Raw genomic sequence first — 17,237 nt, 5'->3', positions numbered from 1 at the left:
TAATGACAGAACGATGTGTTTCAGAAGTTCTGAGCCCATCAATACATCAGCAATGGATTTTAGCTGCCCCTCGACCCAAGGCAAGCATTTTTGCAAATTAACGTTCATCTGGCTTTGATGTGCTTGCGTAGCACTCTGTAACTCCCAACCCCACAAGCCTCTTAAAAATAAAACATCAGTCTCATGAGACTGCCGTTGGAGGGATACTTTTTCAATTAAAATGTTGAATTTCTCTTCTGATTAGTCCAGAAACTGACTCCAGAAGCTAGAGCAATGATTTGCTTCTTTCTCCCCACCTCCCAACAAACCACTGCAAAACAAATAGTCATTGTCCTTGAAAGATCGAAACTCTTTATTTTATGCACCTCCTCGTCAATCTACACACTGTTTTTAGTTTTTCCAAAGGGAGTTCAACTCGATAGCACTCTCTCCTTCATGTGCGAAGTCACAAACACATCCAGGGTGCCTCATCACGCCAACCCCCGGCCCGCAGCGCCCACACAACTTCCATAAGCACTTGGTGCTCCGAACATGGGCCAAAACTCTGCAGATCGTGGTGGCCTGATAGCTCTGTGTGAGCCAAAACTACAAAAATAATAAGTGAAAGCAGCTCTTTGATGAATGAGGATAGCAGAAGAGGCACACACACTCCTTGACCTTTTTTTTTTTTTTTTTAAGAGGGATCATAAACAGAGGCCTTGTGGTTAAAAACTATGAAGAAAAACATGTCAGTCCATCTTCAACTTGGGCTTATTGTGAAACTCTATGACTCAATACTGTCCTCTACAGGCCACAACTAATTCACTCTTTTGTACTAGGAGACGTATGAGCAATGGCATAAAAACAATACAATTAACGAAAAGACACATGTACTCCAATGCTCATTGCAGCACTATGTACAATAGCCAAGACGTGGAAACAACCTAAATGTCCATCGACAGAGGAGTGGATCAAGAAGAGGCGGTACATATACACAATGGAACATGACTCAGCCATTAAAAGGAACGAAATACCGGCATTTTTAGCAACACGGATGGACCTAGAAATTATGATGCTAAGTGAAGTCAGTCATACGATGAGACACCAACATCCAATGCTTTCACTGACATGTAGAATCTGAAAAAAGGACAGACTGAACTTCTTTGCAGAACAGATGATGACTCACAGACACTGGAAAAACTTATGGTCTCCGGAGGAGACAGGTTGGGGGGCGGAGGGATGTGCTTGGGCTTTGGGATGGAAATCCTGTGAAACTGGATTGTGATGATCATTATACAACTACAGATGTGATAAATTCATTGAGTAATAAAAAAATACAATTACAGGGGAGTTCCCGTCGTGGCGCAGTGGTTAACGAATTCGACTAGGAACCATGAGGTTGGGGGTTCGATCCCTGCCCTTGCTCAGTGGGTTGACGATCCGGTGTTGCCCTGAGCTGTGGTGTAGGTTGCAGACGCGGCTCGGATCCCGCGTTGCTGTGGCTCTGGTGTAGGCCGGTGGCTACAGCTCCGATTCGACCCTTAGCCTGGGAACCTCCATATGCCACGGAAGCAGCCCAAGAAATAGCAAATAGACAAAAAATAAATAAATAAAAAATACAATTACATATTTCTAAATACAGCATTAATGAACTATATAATATATACAAGATATTTATACTACAAAAAGTTTTCAAATATTTAAATTCACTTATTTCAGGCTAGTTTTTTTTAATTTTTTTTTTTTTAGGGCTGCACATACGGCATATGGAAGTTCCCAGGCTAAGGGTCAAGTTGGAGCTGCAGCTGCCGGCCTACACCACAGCCACAGCCACAGCCACACAGGATCTGAGCCTTGTCTATGACCTACCATAGCTCACGGCCACGCTGGATCCTTAACCCACTGAGTGAGGTATTTCAATCTAGTTTTAGATTTACAGAAAAGCTGTAAAGACAGTACACAGTTCCTATCTACCCCTCCCCAGCTTCCTCTATTATTAAACCTTACAGCTATAGCTGGTTCATTGTCACAACTAATGAACCATTTTGATGCATTATTATTTACTAAACCTCAGGCTTTACTTAGATTCCATTGGCTTTTCTAAAAGGCACTTTAAAAATATGACACATTTCTCCATCATCAAAAAGAAACAAGAGGACTGAACGGCAGAAGCTGATAGAATGTTGTGGATCAATATAATAAAAAATTTTTAAAAATAAGAGAAATAAGAAGAGCAGGGCAGGATACCACTCCTGGCAATCTGGAAATGGGTGGGAAGAGAGGAGAATGAGAGGTGGTTCTATTTTTTCTGGTGTAGGACAAACTAGTTAACGTTATGAAGCCATGAGTCAGAAAGGACAAAAACACTGCTTTCTAGAAATGTTATGCAATGATGACTCAGTGATTATTTAAACCCACATATATTAAAATGCCTGTAAGATTTAATAGAAAATATCAAATGATGAACTATTTTCATAGTATATATATATATATACATATATATACATACATATAGAGAGAAATGGAGTTATGGGTTGAGTTACACCCTCCCAAAATTCATATGTTGAAATCCTGACCGTTCAGTATCTCAGAACGTGACTTAGTTGAAGAGAAGGTATTTGCTGAGGTAATCAAGTTAAAATGAGATCATTAAGGTGGGCCTAATCCAATATAACTGGCATCCTTAAAGAAATAAGATTTGGCGAGTTCCCGTCGTGGTGCAGCAGAAGGGAATCCGACTAGGAACCATGAGGTTTTGGGTTTGATTCCGGGCCTCGCTCAGCGGGTGAAAGGACCCAGTGTTGCCGTGAGTTGTGGTGTAGGTCGCAGATGCAGCTCAGATCTGGCATTGCTGTGGCTGTGGGGTAGGCTGGCAGCTGTAGCTCCAATTAGCCCCCTAGCCTGAGAACTTCCACATGCCGTAGGTGTGGCCCTAAAAAGCAAAAAAAAAAAAAAAAAAAAAAAAAAAAAAAAAAAGTAGAGAGAGGGAAAGAGAAATGTGGACACAGAGACACATGTACGTAGGGAGAACGTACATGGGAACATGAAGATAAACCATCCACAAGCCAAGGAGAAAGACCTGGAACAGATCCTTCTCTCATGGCCAACAGAAGGAACCAACCCTGCCAACATCTGGATTCCATCCTTGAACTTCCAGAGCTGTGAGATAATAAATTTCTCTTGTTTAAGCCACTGTTGATGGTACTTTGTTACAACAGCTCTAGCAAAATGTACATATGTATACATACATATACACACACACACACACACACACACACACTTCCATATACACATCCGTATATGTATGTACATTCTAGATATGTTTGGCAACTTTTATTTATTTATTTATTTTTGTCTTTTTGTCTTTTCTAGGACCGCTCCTGCGGCAGATGGAGGTTCCCAGGCTAGGGGTCTAATTGGAGCTATAGCCACTGGCCTACGCCCCAGCCACAGCAAGGCAGGATCTGAGCCATGTCTGCAACCAACACCACAGCTCATGGCAATGCTGGATCCTTAACTCACTGAGCAAGGCCAGGGATCGAACCCACAACTTCATGGTCCCTAGTCGGATTTGTTAACCACTGCACCACGACGGGAACTCCTGTGTGGCAGATTTTGATCCAAAGACTTTAAATCATTATCATAAAGCATAAGTCCCTATATTTATCAACTGAAGATTAGTGAAGCAAATACTCAAAATTGAGAACTGATTTTATAGAATTGAAACAGAGAAAATGATGCAGTTCAGACCTGCTTTCTCCAGGAAAAAAAACTCAATTAACCAACTTATAAGGAAATAAATCCAAGAAAGAGTCCCTAACTCACAGTAGACATGTTTGGAAAGACTAGGAATTCCCGGCCATTTCTTTACTCACGGCAAAGTCACACAGGAACAACCACCTAACTTCTGTATGGTTAAATTCTTGCAAGAAATTCGATAATGCCCTCTCATAGAAAACACCACAATACAGTTACCCTGTTAGGCCAAGCAGAATTTAAAATATTCTCATTAAAATTCATCCCCTAGCATCTGTGTTTGTAAAATACAGGGAGGACAGTAACATCCACTTTCCATGGCGGTAGTAAAGGTTACATGAGATATGACATAAAGGTGCTTCCTGAACCTTGAATTATTATAATTATCTTATTTTTATCAATAGCGTACACACTTATGATTCTTTTTTTTTTTTTTGGTCTTTTTAGGGCCGCACATCTGGCATAAGGAAGTTCCCAGGCTAGGGGAGGAATACACTACAGCCACAGCAACACAGGATCTGAGCCGTATCTGCAACCTACACCAAAGCTCATGGTACTGCCAGATCCTTAACCCACTGAGTCAGGAGTCAGGTCAGGGATGGAACCCACAACCTCATGGATACTCTCTGGGTTTGTTACTGATGAGCCACAATGGGAACTCCAAGTACTTTGGTTCTATATTGTGTAAGGACACCTCCTCCTAATAAAATCAACCTCTGGTTCGAAAACTTGGGACACATCCTCCTTGACCCCCACATGGACCTGTCCTTACAGAACTTTGAGCCCTGATCCCGCCTCCTGTCTGTAAAATGCCACGTGGAAGGGGGCGGGCATGAACTCAACTGCTCGGGCGTATCTACCCTCGCCCCGCCCCCTGCCTAGAAGATGGGCACGGGGATCGGCAGTGGCAATGCCTCGCCTCTGCTGTCCGTCCCCCCACTTGCCTCTTTGGGCCCAGAGGAGAGGGAGGGGTGCAGACAGCCACCAGACACCTCCCTCCTCTACAAAGGACAAAAACAAAAGAAAACAAACATTTCGGGTTACAAGCAAACAGGAAGTAGGCAAAGGAAGTAAAAAATCTAGTTTGTTTCATCTAAGAGAAAGGCGAGTGTGCTGGAAAGGAGGTCATGATTGGAAAGGAACCGTGGCAGCACCTATGAAAGCAAAGAAAGAAAGCCTCTTGGCAGGAAGATCCCCCAGCTTAGCCTTCAAGTATTATTTATTTATAGCGAATTCATCTGTTTTTTTGGCTGCACCTGCGGCATGCAGAAGTTCCGGACCAGGGATCGAACCCGTGCTAGAGCATTGACAACACTGGGTCCTAAACTGGTAGGCCGCCAGGGAACTCAGACAGAGAATTCATCCTGACGGCATGCTAGCAGATGTTTGTCTCAGATACCTAGCTTCTCCTCCTCTAAGAACTATGGTGGCACAGGCGACCTGAGGGAAGCACACTGCTTTCCTGTTGCACAAAGGGGCCCCCTCCACAAGGCCAGCCCGGTGCCTTCACACAGTCCACAGCCTCTTTGCAGCCTCCTGCTCAATACACAGAAGTCTCAGTAAATGTCTAAATACTATGGGATTTTTTTTTTTAAATCAATATTTAAGTCTCAAAGCATGAGGCATATAGTGTTTCTCACTCTGCTTTGGCAAAAGTCAATTTCCTTCCTCTACTTTGCATCTGAGGAAATTTGGGCACAGGGAGGTGACCTGCCCTTCTTGGTGCTCAGAATAAGTCAGGTGTTCTGATGGGATCACAGCCCAGAGTTCCTTCCCCATTCCCACAGTGAAACCATCAGGCCATCTCTTTTCTTATCAAAGCATTTTTTTATTTTAATACTGAACTCACTGAATGGGCACAGTAAAACACAGTGAAAATTCACTTCTCCCCAGTGCCACACAATCAAGTCAATAAACTGAACTATTTCATGCTCCACAAAAGCAAGATAACACCAGGAGTTAAGATGGTTTATAAGCACCTACATTTCATCTAGTTCCAGGTCATCAACTAAGATACACATATGAGTTTTGGTTTTTGTTTTAGTTTTTTTTTTTAACTACTTAGCATAAAAAATATCTCGGCCATGAGATATTTCAAGTCAGACTTGAATAGCACATATACAAATTTTTTTTTTTCCAGCCACGCCTGTGGCATGTGGAAGTTCCCTGGCCAGGGATCCAACTCTCTCACCAGAGCAGTGACAACACCCCGTCCTTAACCAGCTGAGCCATCACAGGAGTCCCTGCACTCCTTTGACATAAATCATGTTTCAAACCCAAAATAAATACAATTTAGAAAATATCTACTTTCGATAGAAGAAAATAATAGCAAAAATTCATTGGTATTTGCCGATTATATGATCTTTACAAATGAAAAATCTTAAGGCCACCTGCTTTAGAAAAAGTTTTGACTCCAAACATTTCAGAGGCTGTTGTGCAAAAACTGGGATATGTAATCCTTTGGGTTGGAAATCCCTTTCTTATTACTGGAAGTATCAAAAAAGTCTGAGTCATCTTTTGGCTGGACTAGCAGAGACTGTAAGAAACAACAGGTGACTAAACCATGTAATCGATAAGGTCCCTTCCAACTGTGAGTTGCTACAATTTGAAGAGATGCAGGATGCAGTGGCTGTGAAGCCATTAACTTCCCCGTCACCCTCTGGGTGTGGAGTGGGTAAGGGGCTCCAGCTATGCTAATTGTTTCTGACCCTTCGGTGTCAGTTTCTCTCCACCCGGGCCCTGGATGTCTGTCCTCACCCCCAGTACAGCCCTCTCCAATTTGACAGAGGTAGTACGGCGGAAGCAATTGTCCCCACCAAGGTACTCTTCTACCCATTTATATCAAAAGCAATTATTTAAAATTGTGTTGCAATAAGATTGGAGGAAAAGCTCTAACCTGGGTTGAGATTTGGTAAAGTTTTGGTCGGCACAATAACTATCTGAACACTGTATACACCTTATTAGGTGCACCAGTATAGTTAAAATCAGGGGAGTTCCCACTGTGGCTCACAGATTAAGAACCCGACATAGTGTCAGTGAGGATGCAGGTTCGATCCCTGGCCTCCCTCAGTGGCTTAAGGATCTGGCTTGCAGTAAGCTGTGGTGTAGGTCGCCACAGATGAGGCTGGGATCCAGCATTGCTGTGGTTGTGGTGTAGGCTGGCAGCTGTAGGTCTGATTCGACCCCTAGCCTGGGAACTTCCATATGTCACACCTACGACCCTAAAAAAATTTTAAAAAATAAATAAATAACAACATTTCTGACATGTTAATTTAAAAAATATCACTCTTTATTTCTACATTTATGTATTTTTACATTTTATGTAACAGTTTTATTCAAACTCTTAGTGTATCTTCAATAAGACTTCCTGTGTCTAAGAGTTTGACTATTTTAGATACCTCTTGTAAGTAGAATCATGAAATATTTGTCTTTTTGCTGACTAGCATTTTCACATGGCATAATATTGTCCAGTTTCATCCATGCTGTAGTATATGACATTTCTTAAATGTTAGTGTTTTGGGAGTTCCTGTCATGGCTCCGTGGAAACGAATCTGCCTAGTATCCATGAGGACTCAGGTTCCATCCCTGGCCTCGCTCAGTGGATGAAGGATCCAGTGTTGCCGTGAGCTGCAGTGTGGGTCACAGTTGCAGCTCAGATCCTGCGTTGCTGTGGCTGTAGTGTAGGCCGGCAGCTGCAGCTCCGATTAGACCCTTAGCCTGAACTTCCATATGCTGTGGGTATGGCCCTAAAAAGACAAAAAAAATAATAATAATAATAAAAATTAAATGCACGTGTATTCAAATTTTTGATGTTCACAATTGTTACGATGTTCAAAACTATTTTGAGTCAAGTTAGGATGGGGCTTCGAAAGAAGTTTTCTTGTGCCTTTGTATCCTTGCTCAAAAACTATTTGCTGAATGGATGATTACCAGCTACAACAGTTTTAAAATACGTTAAACTTGGAATTTCTACAAACTCGGAATTACTGTAAACTTGGAATTTCTGAGCACATGAATCAGACCTATTATAAAACTCTTCACTCAAGCAGCACTTTGTAAATCTGAATTTCCCTATTTGCTACTATTCTGATACCCAGTCTTACAAGTAGAGTCTAATGACTGTGTTAAAACTGTGTTAAGTCTCAGAGGCAGGAGAGAAAGTGCAAGAAAAGCAAAGACAAATAACATTCTGTATTCCCACCAGCAATGCGTGTGAGTTCTAACTTGCCAGCATTAAACATTTTCAGACTTTCAAACTTTAGCCATTCCAGTGGATGTTGTAGTGGTACCTTATTATTATTATTTTTTCCGCCCTTTGTCTTTTTAGGGCCACACCTGGGGCACATGGAGGTTCCCAGGCTAGGGGTGGAATCGGATCTGCAGCTGCTGGCCCACACCACAGCCACAGCAACGCCAGACCTGAGCCGCGTCTGTGACCTACACCACAGCTCACAGCAACGCCAGATCCGTAACCCACTGAGCAAGACCAAGGATGGAACCTTAGTCCTCATGGACACGGGTCAGATTCGTTTCCACTGAGCCACGACGGGAACTCCTGTAGTGGCTCCTTATTATCCTCAATGACCAGAGCTAATCATCATCTCTTATGTGCTGATTAGCCACTTACACATTTTCTTCTATAAAATGTCTATTCAGATCTTTACCTATTTTTAAAATTAGGTTGACTGCTTTCTTTATATTAGTTGAAACAGACATTCATGTATTCTGGACACACGATCAGATAAATTATTTTTCAAATACCCCCCACATCTGTGACTTGTATTTGTTTTTAGCTCTGTCGTTTGATGAGCAAAGTTTTTTTTTTTTTTAAGATTTCTAATACTGATCAAATTAATCACTGTTTTTCCTTTATGGTTCATGCTTTATTGTGTCTTAATTAAGAAATCTTTGGCTAACCCTAGAAGTTATTACAGCTTGAGCTCTCATGTTCACTTCTATGATCCATTTCCAATTAACTTTGGGGTATGGCGTGAAAGAGTGCCGAAGTTTGTTACCTTTTGATTCAGATACCTGTTTGTTCCAACACTACTTATTGAAATGCTTGTCCATTTTTCATTGCATCACCTTGACACCTTTGTCAAAGATAGAAGGGTGGTGTTATTTCTGGATTCTCTCTCTAGTCTGCTCCACTGATCCACACGTGCACAAGTGTACACAGTGTCACACTGGGCAGGATACCACAAACTATGTGTACAAATATCACACAAGCCCGATTGCTGCACCTTCAGAGTAAATCTTGCTAGTGTAAGTCCAACTTTGCCCTTTCTTGCCAAAATTATTTTGGTGGCTCTAGGTCCTTTGCTTTTCCACCAAATGCAAGATTGATTGATTCCATGCAAGAATCAGCTTGTAAATTGCTTCAAAAAAGTTTGCTATGATTTGGTCGAAAAGGTGCATCTGTTGACCAATCTGAGAACTGCCACCTTTACAATATTGAGCTCTCCAATTCACAAGCGTGTATTGTGTGCATTAGTGCAACAGTGGTAAGCAGAGCTGCCTTCCACAAATGTGTATCCATCTATTGATTTAGACATTAATTTCCCTTTACAATGTTTGCTGACTTTATCACCTATCATTCGTTAAAGGTATTCATTATATATCTTTTTATGCTATTGTAAATGGAACTGTTTACTTCATTTCATTTTTCTAATTGTTAATTTCTAGTTCCTAGAGATACAATTAATTTGGTATGCTGACTTCGTAGCTTGCGACCTGGATAAATTCACATAATTAGTTCTAACGGCTTTTTGGTGAATTTTTCAGTATTTTCTAAATGAACAATCATAGTGTTTGAAATAAAGAGTTTCACTTCTTCTTTTCCAAACCATGTATCTTTTGTTATTGTTTCTTGCCTTGTTGCACTAGCTAAGACTTCAAGCACAATGATGAACAGGAGTGATGAACGTAGGTATTCCTGATTTTAGGCGGAAAGCACGAGCTTTCGCCACTGAGTACGATGTTAGCCTTAGGCTTTTTAAAGATGCCCTTAGCCAGGTTAAGAGGATTCCTTTTATTCTTAGTTTGCTGGGTACTTTAATCTTTGATGGGTGTTGAATTTTTCAATGCTTTTTTTGTATTTATGGAAATGATCATATAGTTTATCTACTTTGTTCTGTTAATGTTGTAAATTACATTAATTGGTGTTAAGCCAACCTTAAATTCCTGGGATACACCCAACTTGCTCATGATGTGTTAGCCTTTTCAACATACTGTCGAAATTGACCTGGTAAAATTTTATTCAGGGTTTTTTGCATCTATGTTAATAAGGTCCATAGTTTTCTTGTAATATGGTTGGTTTTGGTATCTTGAAAAAATGAGTTGGAAAGTGTTCTTTCCTATTATATCTTCAAAAAGATTTTTGGGGAGTTCCCGTCGTGGCGCAGTGGTTAACGAATCCGACTAGGAACCATGAGGTTGCGGGTTCGGTCCCTGCCCTTGCTCAGTGGGTTAACGATCAGGCGTTGCCCTGAGCTGTGGTGTAGGTTGCAGACGCGGCTCGGATCCCGCGTTGCTGGGACTCTGGCGTAGGCCAGTGGCTACAGCTCCGATTCGACCCCTAGCCTGGGAACCTCCATATGCCGCGGGAGCGGCCCAAAGAAATAGCAAAAAGACAAAAAAAAAAAAAAAAATTAAAAAATAAAAAAAAAGATTTTTGGATAGAACTGGCACTACTTCCTCCATAAATGTTTGAGAGAATTCCCCAGTGAAGTCATCGGAATCTCTGGTTTTCTTTGCAGGAAAATTTTTCATTGTAAGTTTCATTTTGGTAATTGATATAGGGCTATTCAAATTCTCCAGTTTTTCTTAGGTCAGTTTTGGCAATTTGTGTCTCTCAGGGAGTTTGTCCATTTTGTCTAGGTTGCCAGATGTATTGGCATAAAGTTTTTTTATAATATTTCCTATTATCCTTTTAAAATGTCTAGAGGAGGAGTTCTCTTGTGGCGCAGTGGGATAAGGTGTTATTACTGCTGCAATTTGGGTCACTGCTTATGGCATGTGTTCAACCCCTGGCCCAGCCACAAGCACTGTCAACAACAACAACAAAAGTCTGAAATAATAATAATAATCCTTCCTTAAATCTGTGTTTTTTTGTTTTTTTGTTTTTTTTTTTTTTTGCTTTTTAGGGCCACACCCACAGCATATGGAGGTTCCCAGGCTAGGGGTCTAATAGGAGCTGCAGCTGCCAGCCTCCACCACAGCCACAGCAGCTCTCCAGATTGGAGTGGCGACTGCAACCTACACGATCTAGATGTTTAGCATTATGTAGGTTTGATTTTCTAAAAGTATTTGATACATACAAATATCTGTGTGCTTTTTTTCCTCTCAATTATTTGGAAAACTTCAAAAAGGGGAGTCATACACAAAGCTTTCTAAGCATATTGCTAGATTTAATCTGAATAAACTGCGTTGTGTACAAGTACAGGAAAGCATTTAGTGAGTTTAGACAGCTCAGCAACTGGGTCTATAACTGTTCTAAATATCTGTAATTTTCACAACTTGCATCAATGCACCAAAGACAAGGGCAAAGACAGAGTGAACGCTGGGAACTGAACATCTCCCGTGGCCAACTGCCCAAACCAGTGGGGGCATTTAGGTAGAGAGCCACCTACAGAGCAAGCAAACCCAAAGATGCACTGAGTGCCCCGCCAGTAACAGCTGGTTCCTCACAGTTATTCAATTTAATCCTCATACAAACACTACGATATTGGCGCGATTCCTTTTGCACATGTGGAACCAGGTCTTGAAAGATTAAGTGGCTCCGCAAAGGCCACATGACTACAAGCGGTAGTTAGGGAATTGGAATCTAGATCTCTGGACATTAGACGTAGTTATTTCTTCTACCTTCACCAAGAAATCTACAGGTCAGGAGTTGGCAAACTTTTTCTGTAAAGGGCCAGACAGCAAATCTTTTAAGCATATGCATAAGACCGTATGCAAATCATATGGTCTCTTAACTGCTCTTATGGTGAGTAAACAGCCATAGACAATGCAGACGTATATGAGTCCAGCTGTGTTCCCATCAAACTTCATTTACGAAAATGGGTGGAGGATTAGATTTAGCCCGGGGTTGTAGGGGTCGTAGTTTGCCAATCCCTGCTACAGTTTAAAGATACCCGCAAATTACGAAGGCATTAGGCTCTATGGTTTCCCCTTTTCTGACTTTCAGAGGTCTTTTTTCATTACTGTTCCATTTACTCTACGCGATTACATGCAATAATTATGATTTCACTCTAGGTTCATCTTCCAGTTTCTATCACTTACACGGTGCCAACTTTCCTTTCCCTAATAAATTCTTTTTTTTTTTTTTTTTTTTTTTTTGTCTTTTTGCTATTTCTTGGGCCGCTCCCGCGCAGCATATGGAGGTTCCCAGGCTAGGGGTCGAAGCGGAGCTGTAGCCACCAGCCTACGCCAGAGCCCCAGCAACGCGGGATCCGAGCCGCGTCTGCAACCTACACCACAGCTCAGGGCAACGCCGGATCATCAACCCACTGAGCAAGGGCAGGGATCGAACCCGCAACCTCATGGTTCCTAGTTGGATTCGTTAACCACTGCGCCACGACGGGAACTCCCCCTAATAAATTCTAAATGTGTTCGTTAACACTTTAAGGGAGTGATCAACACCTTGTTATAAATTGTGAGGACCAGTGCAGAAAAATAAGATTTTTTTCCCCTCTACTCAGTAAAAACAGCTTTACTGGATCCTAAAATGGAAAAACAATTTCCTGCTTTATTGCATATTTTTAAATGCTAATGGAAAATTGGTACTGCTTTTTAGTTACCAAAATGCTAAGGTGGAGCAACAGTCATCTTTCTAACCTTCCACCTGCTTTAGGATTCAAAGCAGGTCTTCTTGCATTCTGTCATTTTTCTTGGAAGCAGTCTGAAGTAGGTATTATTAGGAAGACACTGATTCTCACAGAGTCACATTCCCTCTCTTCTGTGTAACGCTAAACAAGCAAGCACAGGGCTGGGTGCAAGGAATAAGGACATAAATAAAAACACACCTCCTTGCCTTTCTCCTTATCCTCTGTGTTGACCCTTGGCCTCCACCAAAAGCCACATATCTAGATAAGCAGTTCTGAAAAGGTTCTTCTCCTGGTGGTAGCTTATTCCCCCTCAAGCCTCTGCCTTGTTGAACTGAAAGCTGTACTTGAAATTAGATCAGACACTTTTCTGGAAGACCCAACACAGCATGAAGCTCTCTGGCCTTGGGCTGCTCATCACTGCCTTCCAGAATAAGTCCTTCCAGCAACGCATCTACACTATTACAAATAATCTTTTTCCTTTTTAGGGCCACACCTGTGGCATATGGAAGTTCCCAGGCTAGGGGTCGAATCGGAGCTGCGGCTGCCGACCTACACCACAGCCACAGCAACGCGGGATCCAGGCCACATCTGCGACTTACACTGCAGCTCACAGAAATGCCAGATCCTTAACCCAGAGTGAGGCCAGGAATTGAACCCACATCCTTATGGATATTAGTTGGGTTCTTAACTGCTAAGCCACAACAGGAACTCCTTTTTTTTTTTCTTTTGGCCATGCCCACAGCATGCCAAAGTCCCTGGGCCAGGGAGCAAACCTGTACCACACCAATACCAAAAAATAAACAACCCCATCAAGAAATGGGCAGAAGATCTAAACAGACAATTCTCCAAAGAAGACATACGGATGGCCAAAAAACACATGAAAAGATGTTCAACATCACTCATCACTAGAGAAATGCAAATCAAAACCACGATGAGGTACCACCTTACACCAGCCAGAATGGCCATCATCAAAACGTCTACAAACAATAAGTGCTGGAGAGGGTGTGCAGAAAAAGGAACCCTAGTACACTGTTGGTGGGATTGTAAATTGGTGCAACTACTGTGGAAAACAGTAATGGAGATGCCTCAGAAAACTAAACATAGAACTACCATTGGATCCAGCAATCCCACGCCTGGGCATCTATCCAGAGAAAACCATGACTCGCAAAGACACATGTACTCTGAGGTTCATTGCAGCACTCTTTGCAATAGCCAAGACATGTCCGTCGACAGAGGATTGGATCAAGAAGATGTGATACATATATACAATGGAATATGACTCAGCCATTATAAGGAATGAAATACCAGCATTTTTAGCAACATGGATGGGCCTAGAAATTATCATGCTAAGTGAAGTCAGCCATACAATGAGACACCAACATCAAATGCTTTCACTGACATGTGGAATCTGAAAAAAGGACACGATGAAGTGCTTTGCAGAACAGATACTGACTCACAGACTTTGGAAAACTTACAGTTTCCAAAGGAGACAGTTTGAGGGGTGGGGGGGACGCACTGGGGGTATGGGATGGAAATCCTATAAAATTGGATTGTGATGATCATTGTACAACTATAAATGTAATAAATTCATTGAGTAATAAAAAATTATAATAAGATGATTCCCAAAAAACCCTGCACCACAGCAGTGGCCCAAGCCACAGCAGTGACGACACTGGGGCCTTAACCTCCTAAGCCACCAGGGAACTCCCCAATAATCATTTTTAAAATTCAATCTCAAGTTCGTTATTATGCTTACTGCTGGTTCTGAAAGTTAGTTTTATTTCCCCAAATAAATTCTGTACAGACTCTATTGCTCTTATCCTTTTTGAATGACATTATTTACTATATTGCCTTCATCTGTCAATATTCTTTCCACATATAGTAAGTTCCCTGTGTCTGCTGATCTTTCTTCAGCTAATGATAAAGCGTGTAAGATCTAAAAAGAGGCCCTTCCTTGATCCTTGGTATTACTTGCTCATAGCCATTTCCTTCAGATCTGATAAGAATTCTTGCATATCTTGCTGATTTGCTCATTTGCATATAGCCATCCTAATGCCTTCACTGAGCAGATGCAGTTGTTTAGGGCCTTTTTTGCTTCAGGTAAGGATTTTTTATTTTAATCACAAGAAGCCAGAGTCTCCCAAAGAGGCTGCTGGATGAAACTTCCTTAGCATTACTCACCTCTGCAATCAGATCATGGAGCTCTCCTTCACTAGGGCAGCATCCTAAAGACCTGATAATTGTCCCAATCTCTCTGGGGGAGAAAGAAAAAAAAAAGTAGTCAAGAGTTTTAGAACAGAAACTCTAGGAGTTCCAGTCGTGGCGCAGTGGTTAACAAATCCGACTAGGAACCATGAGGTTGCGGGTTCGGTCCCTGCCCTTGCTCAGTGGGTTAACGATCCGGCATTGCTGTGAGCTGTGGTGTAGGTGGCATATGCGGCTCGGATCCTGCATTGCTGTGGCTGTGGCTCTGGCGTAGGCCAGTGGCTACAGCTCTGATTCAACCCCTAGCCTGGGAACCTCCATATGCTGCGGGAGCGGCCCAAGAAATAGCTAAAAAAAAATACCAGAAACTCTGAAAAGGCAAGTGCTACATTTCTCTAGATTATTTCAGAGCAGGTGTAGCACAGCAAACAAAGCCACTCGTTAAATACTGCCTCCGGAGGAGGGAAGATCCTTCCTGGGGAAAGGAAAAGGCAGACAGTGAACCCAGGAGAGAAGAAAGAAGTGCTTGTGTTGACTGGCAAGTGCCTGAGCCAAAATCAAAACGTTTTAGAAAAGGAAAAGAGGAGTTCCCATTGTGGCTCAGTGGGTAAGAACCTGGCTAGTATCCATGAGGAAGTGGGTTTGATCCATGGCCTTGCTCAGTGGTTTAAGGATCTGGCATGGCTGTGGCTGTGGGATAGGCCGGCAGCTACAGCTCTGATTCGACCCCTAGCCTGAGAACTTAGATATGCCACAGGTGCAATCCTTAAAAAAGTAAAAAAAAAAGAATCCAATTACAGTGGCTCTGGTCACTGTGGAGGTGCAGGTTCCATCCCACGCAGTAGGTTAAAGTATCCAGCGTTGCCAGAGCTGTGGTATAGCTCGAAGCTGTGGCTGGGATTTCATCCCTGGCCCAGGAACGTACATATGCCATGGGTATGGCCATTTAAAAAAAAAAAAAAAAAAAAAGCCCGGGGGAGGGGGGGTGGTGGAAGGAAGGGAAAGTAAAAAAATAGAGAAAGAAACGTCAGTCCCTTAGTAAGGGTCAAATATGAGTCATCAAAATGTAAAGCACAGAAAAAGACTGACATTGTTTTGACAAAAAAGAAATGTGTAAATTCTAAATATGTCCAGATATTTTTGAATATGAAGGAAATTGCCATTAAAAGATTGTAAAATTGGGTAGGAAATATAGTAGGCACTCAATAAATGTTTCTGAATGAATTAAAAAAAAAAAAAGGAAAGCACAGCTGTTGGCAGAGTAGCCGCTCAATTCACATGAATTATGCTCCCCCTCCGCCACAGTAATGTAATTCAATTCAGCAAAAAAATCCTAAGAAGAGTATAAACGGTATTCAGTACTCCCTGGATACTGAGACAGGGAATTTATAGCAGATTATTAACTATTTCCACTTAACATGATTACCAATGTGTGATCTTTTGAATGTTAATTTCACAAACATTCACTTAACTACAACATTGAACTGTGCCATTCTGGCGAATATTGGTGGCATTATATTTCCTTCCTACTTTACTGCGAAAACATTTTTAAATGAGAATTTTTAAGTTCTTCACTTAAAGAGCCTTCGGGGTGAGCATCAACTTAAGAGAAAAACCTAAAGTCAGTAACCATGGAAGACAGGGTTCTTAAATGTTCACTGACCGCTCTGAAGGCCAACGAAACGTGTAACGTCTTCCTGTCAGCTCAATGTCACATCTCCCTGAGCACCGTGGTCTCCACGCTTCTGCACTGCTCTGCACGTCCACATCCCTCACTGAGGCAGGATCTGAATGTGATGCTCTTACGACAAACTAAAAACACTTTATGAAATTATACCTCCTCTGAAGAAGCCCCCAAAGATGGCCCGTGAAACTGGCTAGCATCAAAGTGGTAATGTGGTACTGTGACGGCACATTGCATACGTTAGCAGTTAAAGAGGAGGGGACGATGGAGTTCCCGTTGTGGCGCAGTGATTAACGAAACCGACTAGGAACCCTGAGGCCTTGCTTAGTGGGTTAAGGATCCGGCGTTGCCGTGAGCTGTGGTGTAGTTCTCAGATGCGGCTCGGATCCCGTGTTGCTGTGGCTCTGGTGTAGGCCTGCGGCTACAGCTCCAATTGGACCCCTAGCCTGGGAATCTCCATATGCCGTGGGAGCGGCCCTAGAAAAGGCAATAAGACAAAAAAAAAAAAAAAAAAGGAGGAGGGGACAAAAAATACATTTGCCACGTATTCAGATTTCTCCCCTCTAACCTTCCAGTCCTTCTGTCACACGAATCAGAGAACTGCTTCAACTCCAGACACGGAAAGACAAGAATAAGAGCTGCCTGAATGCAGAAGCAAAGGGAGGGAAGGAAGGGATGAGAGAGCCTGGACGCTCCTGCAGGTGAGGCACCTCGGGGAGCAGAGATGGGGAAAAAGAGAGCTCCAGGCCCGCGCCGTGTTAAGGCAGTAGCCACGCCTCCATTGA

General features: G+C 42.3%; 1 protein-coding gene across 6 annotated transcripts in view; it reads right to left on the bottom strand.

Moving 5' to 3' along the window:
- The window catches only part of EFCAB2 (EF-hand calcium binding domain 2), a 96,959-nt gene that overhangs the window by 7,600 nt on the left and 72,122 nt on the right, over nucleotides 1-17,237 (bottom strand). For all 6 annotated transcript variants that reach the window (XM_005653792.4, XM_084979358.1, XM_084979361.1 and 3 more), the window contains one exon: nucleotides 14,745-14,817. In XM_005653792.4, coding sequence (XP_005653849.3) covers nucleotides 14,745-14,817 — 73 coding nt within the window. The remainder of the gene's footprint in view (nucleotides 1-14,744; nucleotides 14,818-17,237) is intronic.

The sequence above is a fragment of the Sus scrofa genome, chromosome 10 (assembly GCF_054392235.1).
Source record: "Sus scrofa isolate SSC_HxYL_T2T_F1_AM1 chromosome 10, Sscrofa_HxYL_maternal_Yorkshire_Landrace_v2.0, whole genome shotgun sequence".
Lineage (NCBI taxonomy): Eukaryota > Metazoa > Chordata > Mammalia > Artiodactyla > Suidae > Sus > Sus scrofa.
Note: the sequence above shows the minus strand (reverse complement) of the source record. Positions and strands in the feature narration are given on the sequence as shown.